We start from the raw sequence: 14,203 nt of genomic DNA on the forward strand, positions 1-14,203 counted from the left end.
ACGGTATTATTACTCTCGAGTGGCACATTGAGGAAAAAATAATAATAATAATAATAAATGTTAAAATTATTACACAGTGCCTGTCCCAGATAACAGCCGACTTCTTATCTGCGCGCAATTAAACCGTACGATCAATTAAAAACAAAAGAAACAATACGCGTCCGCACACGCACACCACCGCAAACAATATAATATAATAATATACAATAATATAATATACTCGAACGTGGATTGTCAAGAAAAAGCCATTAAAATCAACGACGAAGTTTCCGACGAAGTACAATATAATATTAATATATATAACAATGATAATAAAATCAATGCGCGATTGCCGATTGCGATATTTTCCGTCGTTCATCGAATGGGTACGCGAGGTGTGAGCTTCACCATGCTCGCCCATTGGCCATCGCACAAGTCCTCAAAGGTCATGTCTTCGACGGGCTTGCCACCCAGGTCCCTGGGACCACGACAAGTCGGGTTCGAGTCCCACACTTTTTGCCGGTTCGCCCGCAGCCATCTGCAGAAAGATACGTTGAAGAATGCAACAACAAACAAAAATAAACGCATTTTCAATAAAACATAATATTATTAAGTTCCATCGTTGTCATATTATTATAAAATTATTATTTTTTTAATTCACGATACCATTACACAAAATTTGTCGATTTAAAATGTAATAATATATAATACATATATATATTTTTAACGGACCCGGCTAGGTGTGTATTATAACACCAAGCTGCGGCTAAAACTAAAAAAACACTAAATCGTTTTATGGTTTTATATTATACGTATGCCTACAACCTACCTATGACGAACAACGTATTATTATATTATTATGTCGTACACATTACGCGTATTGATAATATTGATATATATATATATATATATTTATTATTTATTATATATATATATACATTATATTATATCATACGCATTGTAATCTTAAAAAAATTGAACACCAAACAGCTGCTGGTTCGTCATACTGTTAAAAATATATAGGTACCTACTCTACGTTTGACAGTAAAATTATTTTATCAATTCGATAAAATATGGTGAACGCAGATTATTCTTTTCTATTTTTAAAATGTCTTTCGTGTAATCTGGAACGGCGGTAGGTAGCGCGGCTTGTAGAGATTTTTTTCATTTTCTAGTGAACGACTATAAATTATAATCAAGCCTTATGCGGTGTCGCTTGTCGCGTAGAATAACTGTTGTATTGAATCATACTATAATTATTTAACAGTTTCCTCTTTGTGCATTAAGAATTGTTAATTTTTGTTCGCTAAAAATATTATTCGAAACATTTAATAGAACCGTATGTATGAGCTATTATTTTATGAATATCGAATTAATCAATTAATGCGTTCGTACTGGTACAACTACGTCAATCCGATGTGGCTATGTTATGCGTAATTCTACGGAGTTCAACTAACTAAAACGACAAACAATCAAATAAAACTTATCCAAATTATCGACATAATTACCTGGCCAAGTATAATATTGTGCAATCGCAATGCCATGGGTTCTTTGAGAGTTTCAGAGATTCCAACTTTGGTAGATGATCAAAACAGTCGTTTGGTAGAAATTGGAATTTATTGCTGTCGATGTGTCTGAAAATAATAACATCATCATTTTACTTTTTTTCAGTTATTTTTCGTACAATTTAAATGACATATGTGTGGTCTATAAGAAATTATAATTAGGTGTTTATATAGTAATTTATTTATTCGTTTAGTATAATTGTATTAGTAGACATAATAAACATTTATTTATATTTTAAATTGCATAAAAAGTTTAGAAAATAATAAATAGTTTGTCTGAACAATGTCGAGTATAGTGCCATATCGACTTGAGATAACGTGAAATATGTCTAAAATTCCACTCAAAAGCTATCGATATGCCTTTCATTAATTATTATCACATTCCAAGGACATGGAATCACTTTTTACTTTTTATTATTATTAAAAATTCAGTTATCTAGTAGCAAACGATGATTAATCGATTGGTCAATTAAAACAACGCACGTGTGTTTACTTAATTTTAAAAATGTTCGTTTTATAGACACTCAGTTTATTATACGATAATAATATTAGGTAAAATATGTTAATACAGGAATTATTCGCATCTGCTGTATAGTGGATTCGAGTGTAACTCGCCATTTAGTAAATCACTGTAATGGATAACGTGTTAGATAGTATTGAAATCAATGATAATCAATCATTGTACACGAAAAACGATTCTAAGCCAAGGAAGCAGGTGGATTAGCATTAAATGTGTATTTGATATACAATACGATAGTTTATGTTTTACTATAATATATTTTGTATTATTAATTATTATTAATATGTTTTCAATTCGGTAGGTTGAGCTAATCGTTGATAAAAACATAACATATAAAGTATATACTATGTACTTATAATTTGTATAAGACAATAGCGAAATTCCATGGAATAAGTTTGTGGTATAAATAGTTTAAATTCAGTCTAAAGATTTGAAAATTTCACCGTGTAATATTTTAACAATGTCATGAGCAATATTTGAAGTCCTTTTGATTAATATTATTTGAGTCATAACAAAATAACTAAAATTGTTTGAAGTAAAATGGTTATTTTACCATAATGTATTTTGTGAGGTATTTACTTATTATTTTGCGTATTATTTTTAAGCATAGTCATAATTATTATTATATGTATTCAATAGTTATGAATTATGATAATCATTTATTAATATACATTTCTAAATATTGTTCGAATAATATTTTCTCCTCTATTCTCGTAAGACATATCACTAAATACAAATTTAAATTATGTGCCACCTGATACTGAAATTTTTAGATAATTAACAATTATTTAATGATTTAATTGTATTTATAAACATTAACAAAAAAATCAGTAATAGTTATATGCATTACAATTTCAATTATATTATTATACGTCTTGTTAAATAATATGATGATATAAATTAAGTATAATGAAATTTAATTGTTTATATAATTTGATGTTATATTTTACAACCGTTTATAAATATAGGGAACTTAATGTTTCAGAAGCTAACCGGGTTTAGGTGATTACGCAATAGTCCATCAGGGTTTGGATATTGTGTAATAACTATGAAAATTACCTACCTAAATTATATTTTAATATTATAGATAAACCGAATGATTGATATTATAACAGAAACATAATACATATGTATAGTTTTTTTATATGTATTATGTTATTAGTTATTACAAATATAATATTATTGTTGTATGATTTCACAGTTATGCAATGCAAACACGAAAAACTTACAACTTTCTGAGATTCATCAACGGTTCAAAAAGTTTGTCACCGATAACCTTTAGCACGTTGTTGTTGAGAAACAGCGACGAGAGATTTTTCAAACCGTAAAAGCTGTTGACGTCCAACTGTTGGATGTTGTTTGAGAAGAGGTAAAGTTTTTCGAGCGACGCCAAATTCTTGAACGTCCGTTCCGGTATGAATTCCAAGTAATTTTGACCGAGATGTAGTTCGTTCAAGGCTACCAAGTCGGTGAACTCGTTGCCGTTAAGCTATACATGTTGTGCGTAAACAATTTAATAATATAATGCCACAAACAGAAACGGAAAGTCATGGGTATATGATAATATTGTTGTTTCTGTCATGAGAATGATCATAATAATAAACGGTTACGATAATATCACTTTTCGCTCACTAAATTTATCCAGTTTTCGGTCAGGTCCAGATACACCAATCTACGCATGTTGTTGAACAGCCCGGGACGAATAAACGATATGCGGTTGTTCCTCAACGACAGTACTTCCAAGTACTCGACGTCGTCAAACACCCCTAAGAACAACCACGTAACAACGCCATCGCGATTTCATATTATAATATTATTATATGTCATTTGCGCGCCTATAACCTTACGGCTATTGCAATAGATTTCGCATTTACCCAACGGCAGCTGTTGCAGTTGATTTTCTTGCAATTTCAACCTTTTGAGCGACGACACGCCTCGGAATATGTCGGACGATATCTCCAACAACGAGTTCGCCGACAAGTCGAGGTCTTCCAGTAGGCTGAGGTCTTTGAATATCGACTTCGGAAAGACTTCGATCTTGTTGCCGTACAGATGCAACAGCACCAAGTTTTTCGTCGATTGGAATAACGTTTCCGGCAATTGTTTTATATGGTTCATCGACATGTCTCTGTGGGTAGTACAGAAAATATGGTTCAAAAGGGTTTAAACACGTACACTGCGCACCCGTCTTAATTTATTATAAAGCGTGGCGTAGGTTTGTGTGTACAAAGTAACATACATCTCATACCAAAATTAGAACATTGTCGGGTAGATACATATAATATATTATATCAAAGGATTAGCGCAACATTTGGGAATGGTAAAAATGCACTGTCCATACAGATTATATTTTGCAATTTTCAAATATTATAGGTAAATATATTTCCAATACAATTTACATAATTTACCATATTAAAACCCTCTGTTATATATGGGAGTATTAGAATATCGTCAGACAGGTATAATGTATATATTATACTTATATCAAAACATTAGCGCAGACTTTGGGAATGGGAAATAATCACTGTCCAATAGATTAATATACTTTGAAGGTTGTAATTACTGCAAGTACAAACATTTTCAACACAATTTACATAATTTACCATGCTAAAAAAACACTATGAATCATTAAAAAATAAGTGTGTTGACGGCCGAATCACGATTTTAAACGTATGACCAGCTTGGTAAATCGAAGAAAATTTGTAGTTCATAACCGTACACAGTATTCAGTGGAGTTTTGGTAACTATAAAGCATGCCAATTCATGATACAGGTATGCACCATGGTGAAGGTTTGCAAAATATAAATTTATTATCATAATAAAAATAACATAAGTTTCTAATAAATAATAATCTCCATCAAAAATATAATTATAATTATAATTATTATAATATGCAATAATATACGTTGCATTAAATTTCAATAATGTTTTTATTTCTTTAATACATACACAATTAAATAGTGTCAACTCTGCGGAATTTTCGATGTGAAAAAATAATATTTTATTAATGAAATATTATAAGGCGTTCAAACAAAATCACACATCGCTGGATGTATCGTATGAGGCCGGGTATATTAATAGACCGACACATAAATCGTATTAGAGAACAATGAGCATTGAGCACAAGACGAAAAAAAAATAATTAAATAATATCCATTTAGTATAATAGCACCAGATGAATGCGTTAGATTTCGACTGAAACAGATGAACAAAAACAGTGCATAATACATTGTAATATTTCATCAATGAACGCCGAAATATGCTGATGTAGTCGAAACATGTTATTAAAATCGTAAGACCGAAAAATAACTAAATATGCATAATTAATAATATTATTATAAACTAAGAACGCTTCAATCCTAATACTTAATTAATTGTTTACAGCTTATTCACACGGAAATCAGCTATCTTCTTGACTACCGAAACGAATATGCGCAAAGTCCTGTTAATAACTGCGCCATAATACGCCATATTATTATGAAATAACTTAATTCCAACAAAACTACAAATTATTCACGGGAAATTTACACATTAATTTTTATCGTTTGACGATACGTAGTCATCTTATACGATTTTTACATCTAAGTATACTCATACAATTTGTTAGTAATTTATTCAAACAGAACACAAGTATTTACCTAATAATTATTATTATGTATTTATTATCGTCACGTATTATCGCGATGGAGTTAGTAAATATTTTAAATTTTTACTTATTAAACTCAATAATAATTATGCAAAGTAGAATCTCAATAACTTATAATTAAAACAGGGAACATTGATGAATATTAATTATTAAAAGTGTGAAATCATAGTTGTAAGTATCTATTATTCTTCATCGAGTGTAATAAATTGGAGCAAGAAATGAAATGTTTTCGAGTTATTAATAATGCTTCGATTATATTTTAAAACCAAGACTAAAAATAAAATAATAATATATTCGTTTCTATATATTATTATGATGAAAGTCGACACATGCAAGAACTGTAATTGATTCACATTCACAATATACACTGTATAATTTTACATCCAGAGTAAATTGTAATAAAACTGCAATTTGAAAGTTTAAAATTCGTTAAAAAAAAAAATTGTTTACCATCGTAATGATTTTTTATTACGGTTAAACAGCAGTAGGTATTATATATTTGACACCCTTCAAACTGCCTTCACTGCCTACGCGTTATATTACAGTTTTTTTTAATGTATAAAGTTAATATGTGGTGTAGCTGCAAATGAAACGATTTATGCAAAAAACCAATTATATAACGATAAACATAGAACTGGTTTAAAAATTTAAATCGGCCTTTCTCTAATCGTTCATTCACTTTTTTCGTCATACATTTTTTTTCTAGCAGCAGCAGATTTGCCGACTTTTCATCATCGCATAATATTTTCTAATATAAAGAATGTAAAGTGTGTACCAATGTCAATGTGTGCGTAGTGTTATTAAAAACTAATTTGTGTGCCAGGAAAAAATTACTCTGAACAATAATTAATCAGTGAATTAATAATGCTTGACGACAATGTAATGTTTTCTAGCAAAACCAGCTAACACTGCAGTACTATTACTTAGTAGTTAGTTTTATTATCAACCCGATGTAGTCATACTCACCTGCTTGGACTCATCGAAATAAAAAGGTTAGGTATTAATTACCTATATTATTCTATACGTTTCTCGCATGTAAGAACAAAAACCAAACGCACATAGGCTGTGCATAATGAGAGACTGATATTATTTAATTAGAGAATATAAACCATTATAATAATAGTACGAAGAGCGCAGTATAGAAAGTCAAACATATTTTAATTGAAATGGTGTCACAATAAATATGTTGTCAGGAAGTAATAGTGTATAAAGTATTAATAAATATGCATACATAAAACAGTTACCTGTAACGCCGTACAATTAAAATATGAGTTCAATTACTATTATGAATATATTTACCCACGTAATCGATATATTTATATGGAATAGGTCGTATGGGCATGAAAAAAAAAATTATGACATTTGAAACGCTGGAACGTAATTCTCACAAATTTGTCAACTAGGTATAGGTATACATTTTTTTAAATTCTATTCTCAAAGAATTTATCGTTTCTAATTTGGTGGATTATAGATCACCTATCTAGCTGTGTCTTGATGGTAATATTATCTGACAGTTTTTAGATCAATTAGGTACATTGAAATTATGTAATACCTAACTCAATACCCAATATAAAAATTTGTATATTACCTGCGAATCATAATATATTATTATTATTATTACTAAAAAGTTTCAAGGAAATAAACCTATATTTTATTTGAAGTAAAAAAAAAAAAATGAATTTTATGGGTTTCTTACACGCAAGTCATATCATAATATTATAATATAATACACATAATACGGGTTAAATATTACATGGTTATTACTAACTATAACATTAAATAAAACTCACAATATCTGTATTTTTGTGTTTCTTTTGAACAACAATGGCACTTCGATCAAGTGATTCCGATGAAACCTCCTAAAACGTACAAATACGATTTATTATTTTTATACTATTATAATTGACGATGCACACACAATAATTGTGTTAAATTATATTGTATTTTATAATATATGTATATAAAATTATTTTACAATTTCGTGAGGTTTTCCAGCGTGTTGAAAATTGCTGTGGGCACAAAGTCGATGTCGTTGTCCGTCAAGTCCCTAAAACGTACACGTGTGCAAGTTATTTAGCATGACGCTCGGGCGCAACACGCGCGTATTATACCGTGGTACCAAAATATAAGGGAATCCCACTTACAGTTCTGTGAGGTTAGTCAGTCCCTTAAACGTGTCTTTGTGCAGGGACACTATACTGTTGGTGCTCAGGTCACTGAAAAATCAAAAACGTTGGTCGGTGTAAAAAAATTAAAACATCATCGCATGAGACAGTGAATTTTTTAAAACTATACTGGCAAAAATCTCATAATATATTGTACGTGGTATTATGTACGTTTGAAAATCGATCGTCATTGATACATTTGACCGTAAACGATGGCCAGAAATAAAAATTGAATGTTTTTGTTCCGTGTGACTGTAAAAGTTGAATATTTATTTGTTTCCAATTTATTGTTATTTATTTAGCTAATCATAGAGAGTGTGAAACGATGATAAACGATTATCGGAGTGAAATTTGTATCATATAAATAAACGTAATACCTACCTATATCAGTAACTATATTTTAAAGTAGGTAGGTAGGTACCAGGTACCTACCTCATAACATTAATCTGACAATTTATCGTCTCGTACTCTTATTATTACTCATATGCAGGACTCCGCGCTGACCGAATAATGTCGAATAAATAAATAACACAATATTATTATTATGATAAAATGTAAAGAGGTCAATAGAAACTACTTCTAATCAGGAATAAACATTTCTCAATCGTTCGTTTATTTATTTATTTAATTTTTTTTTTCAGTACGGATTGAGGCGTGTATGAATTGTTTGATCCAAATGTTACATATTTTTTAGATCACGAGCGCAATTTTTTTCGTTGTGCATACACATTTTGAGATTTTTAAACTGTTGCACAATTATTATTCGACGATGTCAACAATGGAAAACGGTTAGTCTTAACACGATTTTTTACGTTGTGCGCAGCAAACGTGGTTTGAAAATAAAAACTGTAATCAACATTGATAATAATATTATAGTTTTTACAACAACAGCACCGGCGGAGCATAATCTTTTTTTCTTTCTTCTGGGGCTTAATACGCGTATATCGACCTGCCTATCTAGTAATAATTTCACATTTTCCACATATACATAATACTATAATAGTCGCCTAGTCAGTGACCTCGTTCGACGAATTATTGTTGTTTAATGTGTTTTTAAACGTTCCGCCGTGTCGAAAAAAAGTGCGCGAATTTGCCGCGAACGTTACGAAACGATCGTCCGATATGATTTAATAATTTATTAACATCGGCGCGTGATGATAAACAGATATATTATTATATTATGTCGAATGCGGCGAGGAAGGGGATTTGTCTATAATGCTACAATATGTCTTAACTCCTATTATAGTCCATCGATTGCCGTGTTATTATAATATAATAATATTATTATAATGTAATACGAGTCGAACGACATTCTCGTAATATTTACATTGCGCTGACGTCGTACGGCAGCGTTTGGCCCGGTGGAATTTCTTCAAAGTCCTTTCTCCAACAGCTCACCGAATGAGTTTCAGTCCTGCACTTGCACGGCCCGTGATTGCAGCGCTTCCACCGGGACACTCCGGAAGTGATTGTCCACACTGAAACGATTATAATATTATTATAGACCGTCGACAATATTCGTTAAACGTTTAAGTCTTAAAGAACTGTCATGCGTATCCGACGACGGCCCGCGCCGTATTATGCAATTACGGACATTTCAGGGACGCATATTATTATATTATACTTATCATATTATAAATGTTGAGCAGACACTTCAGTGATTACCATGGTTATACCGGCTGATTTCCCCGTCGTGCTCATCCCCCCCCGCTTTTTTCATTTAATAATGAATTTTTTAGTACACTCAAATAATAAGGCTATATTTTTGAAAATGCATTGATTTTTTTAGTATAATATCAGGAGTGTCCCGCGGCACTGTCGAACGAGTTCCTTCCATTTTTTACAGTATATTTATATTGTTATGCGTTTATAGTTCATATAAATATAAAAATTTGAACGATTAGTTACCTACAATGAGTTATTACAATTTTCATACTAAACATAATATCCATTAAAAATGGTTTTACAAAAATATAAAGTAGATGTAATATTTAATCAAGTACTTATGTATACTTACTTATGTCATGCTCAAACAATTTTTACAAATAATAAAATATTAATATATTATAGAGTGTAAAATTTTAATTTCCATAATATCATTAAATCCCTCATATTTTTAAACCCATAATCATGGACTATTATAATATTATCATTATTACGTTATAATGTTTAATAACATGGAAAGATTATTCGTGCGAATTTCAATTAAGAAACATCGAAATTCCCGAAAAAATCATCTACCAGTTTTTTTACCGTAATAAGTATGGTTATCATATTTTAAAAACAAAAGTATTTATCACCACAGAAAACTCCTTGCAAGTTGAAGAATTGAAAATATGGTACTTTAATTTCAATTCCATTAAATACAATTTGATTAAATGCATTATTAGAGAAAGCGGGGGGGGGGGGGGGGGGGGTATGGCGTTTGATTTGATCATGCATAGCAATCAGATTATATCATAGGTTATATTTTATCACGACGATCTGTAATATATTTATAATCCACCAAGAAAATACTAATAATATTCTATATTTTTATGCATAATACTATCTCTAATGATTATAAAAAGAGTGAACGAAAAGGTTCGATTTTCTCAGTGAGGAAACAGTAATTTATATAAAATGAACGTAAAAGACTACTTGCCCGTTATGTTAAAAAAATTACCGATTAACTAGGTACTTTATATCGAATATAGATTTTCACATGACATAATAATTGTTTTTTTTTTTTCGTTAAATTTCTGAAGTTTTTAACGAGTTTTTGGTTTTTCATACTATCCTCAACTTGATATTATCAAAATATTATGTTCACATAAAATAACAAAATATAAAACTTCCATGCACGAACGTATACCGACATTATAGTGCGTTTGCCGGCAGTAATAGGTCATAGAATAATAAGATTACCGGTACATAATATTATAATATGATAATGATAACCACGTCTTTCGGTGGTCACCGGCCATTATCTGCAGGTCGATTTGCGTGTCTCCACGGCATTCTATACGGAGTGGATCCTAAATTTAACTTAAGACACTTATTATTTCAGAAAACACTGAAGTGTTTGAAAATAATTTTTTGAACTAATTTAGCTTGTTACAAACAAATATTATTTGATATATTTATAGCTATAATTGTTTAAAGCTTTTACTTTTATACTATGCAATGAATTAAAAAAGTAAGTTGACACTAAATAAAGAATAACAATAAAAAACAATTTAATAATTAAAAAAAAATAACGATAAAAATTATATTAAAAAAATATTTTCATAAACGCTATTTTGGTTTTTGAAAATATAATGATGTCCTTGAAGAAACAGTCTGACATGTCATATGTGACACATACATTGACTAATGCATACGGGCAAGATTGTCTTGAGTTAAGTGTATCACATACTATACGTCTTATAATAATAATATAGTTATACCTACTCACCGGGCTGTTCGACGGACCGGAGTCGCCTGTCCAACCGCTGCAGCCTGGCCTCGAGCACCGCGCCCTTGTCACCGGCCACGCCACCCCGTCCGCCGCCTTCCCCGTCGCCGCGTAGCTTGTCGTTGATCGGCCTCACCGCGTTAGCCAGGTCGTCGCGCATCCTCACGTACGCCTCGCAGGCGTTCAACGCGCACACGTCCACCCGGCCCACGGACGTCACGTTCCCGCTGACGTCCACCCACGCTGGGCGGACGAACGGCGGTGGCCCGACCGCTTTGAACAGCGTACCGTTAACCGTGGACGCGGCCGCGCAGCACCAGAACAACGTGGCGGGTGGCTGCAGCCAGGCGAACGCCAGCACCGTGGTCAACGCTGTGGCCACTCTGCTTGGTCGCGGTCGTCTGTCTGCCCTTACACCGGAAATCTCACGTCTTCCGACCGTCAGTGACATGACGACGATTCGCCGAATTGTGGACTTGGAGGCCTTCGGTGGGTCGTGACCTGGTTTTGGATCACGCAAACATTTGAATAAATTGGTCACTATATTATACTATTTCAAATAGGTACAAAAAAACCACTAGAATATGGTAAAAATGTAGATCATTCAATCGTATATGAATCAAATAAGACGAAGAGGACGCTAAACGTGAGTTTTCTCCGTCTTAAACAAGTGCAGACTTACGAAACAGCATAATATTTTAGTTCAGCAGTTTCAATCGAGTGTAATGACCTTTAAGAATAAAGCGAATTGACCTACGATCAAACTTAAAGGCAAGAGCATAATATCTGTGTTTTCGTAAAGGTTTTCTACGATATTTTGATTTCTAGGCAAGTTACGAGTATAGTATCGTTTATAAAATATTACAGTATTTAAAGATTCTTGCAACTCGCTTGGAAATTAAAATATCGTAAGAAACTCGTGTGAAAACACGGATAATGTTTCCACATTTAAGACTGATGGTCACTCTATTATATCGAGGGTAGGTATATACTATACACATAATCGGAACTGCTGAACACACATTTTTCATATCACAGTATACGAATCGTATATCGTACAGACGGATACAAAACACGTGGGTGTGGCGTCGTCTTTATATTTATACACTATAATTAATTAATTCGTATTCGATCCGTTCTTACACACACAATATTATGAAATGTATAGTATTTATCGATCGGCTTTTCGTTTTGTTTCTTCATCCATCCACGTATGTATCAACTAAAATGGGTCTCGAGTCCAATATGGGGTCGGAGATCACTGGTATATAGATCGCTCCGGGTCGCTGCAGCTGCACCGTCTCGGATCGCGCTCGTCGTCGGACTGTGCGACCGTTAACCCTGTATCACGTGCGATACGAAAAATTGCGAATAATTAAAATTATATTATTGGGTAATAATGTTTACGTCCTTCGCGAAATCCCTTTTGTTGTCGGACCGCAATGGTTCGCCGTCGTTATGGTTTGTCATCACCGCCGTCCGGTCCGCCGCCTTTCGTGCATTGTTTCGGGTATTTTTTTTTATAATTTTTTTTCCCCGCAATTTTACCGTATAATTTGTATTATTGTCGTAATAATGTATTGTTCGTCGCTCGCGCCACAGGATGTCCCGTTTAAGAATCAACCACGGTCGTTGCCGTTATCGGAATTTCAGTGACGCGATAATATTATATTGTTTAGACGTGCTTATTATAGTTGGGTCGTTGCAGTAATATTACGTTTTTGTGTTCTTGTGGCCAGTTGGTGCTGGAGAATTTGAACTTATAACTAAAGCTTATAGAGTGGGATGGTTTGCTTAATATTTGTCAATCCTATATTCCTATACGATATCTTATCAATTACTCAAGAAATTCATTTCAATCGGTCGATATATATATTTTTTAATTTTATAAATTTTAGTGTTTTACATAAACTATTGTATCAATTTACTCGATGCAATTATGTTTTTACAGCTCTCGAGTTGTACAGCTAGGCTGACACTGCAGATAACTAAACATAATTAATTAATTAATATAAAATACATTTGTAATATTTTTTATCGCATTATTGTAATTGCAGTTGAGCCGTTTTTGTTAGCACAAGTTTTCATTTCTTCTACTGGGTTTATTTCTTGAATTTTAGCAACATTTGACAAATTACCGCAATCTACATATTTGAGAACATATTATCTAAAATAAAATAAATTTTAAACATCAATAGAGGATAAGACGTAGGTAAATATAATCTGTACATCAGGTGTCGAGTGTACCTCGTCATTGAGTAAGTAACTGTAATTAAACTTGAATTCAATGATAAATCACAAATCATTTCATACGAAAAATGATTCTCAGTTAAGACATTTAGTTTATATTATTTAGTGTATTTTATGTCTTTTTTTTTTCATCGATCTCAAAAAAAAATCCCGGCATCTAAGGCCATGGGTTACGGTCATTTCAACGTTTCAGGTGTGTTTATAGGGATGATACATTTGAGTTGTATAGTAATGATAATACAGGCTATAGTTCTGATAATTACAGTGTTTACAATATTTGCACATGTACTGATAGAATAAAGTTATAAAATAAATATACAAATATTATAGCAAACAAACAAAGGAAAGTTATTTTTAAATTAAATTATCGAGTTATGTTGCTTTTAGAAAGTCGATATGATATATTCGTATTGCTATCAGAGTTACTTATTTTATTATGACAAATATGACGTAGGTGAAAATAATTTTTGCCGGATCCATTGCATTTGGAAATACCATTGTGTGAAAAAAATATTCAAGACGACGGTAGTGGCGCGAATCTAAGTAAAAATAAAAAAAAAAAAAGGTGAGTAGCCATTAATGTATATTGACAGGAGCCAGAGTTGTGCCATTGAAAAACCGTCCTAATTTGTGACTATCCAT

General features: G+C 32.0%; 1 protein-coding gene across 2 annotated transcripts; it reads right to left on the minus strand.

Moving 5' to 3' along the window:
• Window positions 1-186: 186 nt before the first annotated feature.
• Window positions 187-12,624, minus strand: LOC132942588 (leucine-rich repeat-containing protein 15-like). 2 transcript variants are annotated; one of them, XM_061011139.1, is made up of 11 exons: window positions 12,459-12,624; window positions 11,312-11,812; window positions 9,203-9,353; window positions 7,855-7,926; window positions 7,686-7,757; window positions 7,501-7,569; window positions 3,939-4,192; window positions 3,697-3,830; window positions 3,294-3,553; window positions 1,488-1,613; window positions 187-517 (listed from the first exon to the last, which is right to left on the minus strand). In XM_061011139.1, the coding sequence occupies exons 2-11, from the start codon at window positions 11,760-11,762 to the stop codon at window positions 355-357; spliced, it is 1,752 nt and encodes a 583-aa protein (XP_060867122.1). In that variant the 5' UTR covers window positions 11,763-11,812; window positions 12,459-12,624; the 3' UTR covers window positions 187-354. The 2 variants fall into 2 exon arrangements, with proteins under 2 accessions (XP_060867122.1, XP_060867121.1); XM_061011138.1 differs by having other exon boundaries at window positions 12,455-12,624.
• Between the last annotated feature and the right edge of the window lie 1,579 nt (window positions 12,625-14,203).

This window comes from Metopolophium dirhodum, chromosome 4 (genome assembly GCF_019925205.1).
Source record: "Metopolophium dirhodum isolate CAU chromosome 4, ASM1992520v1, whole genome shotgun sequence".
Classification (NCBI taxonomy): Eukaryota; Metazoa; Arthropoda; class Insecta; order Hemiptera; family Aphididae; genus Metopolophium; species Metopolophium dirhodum.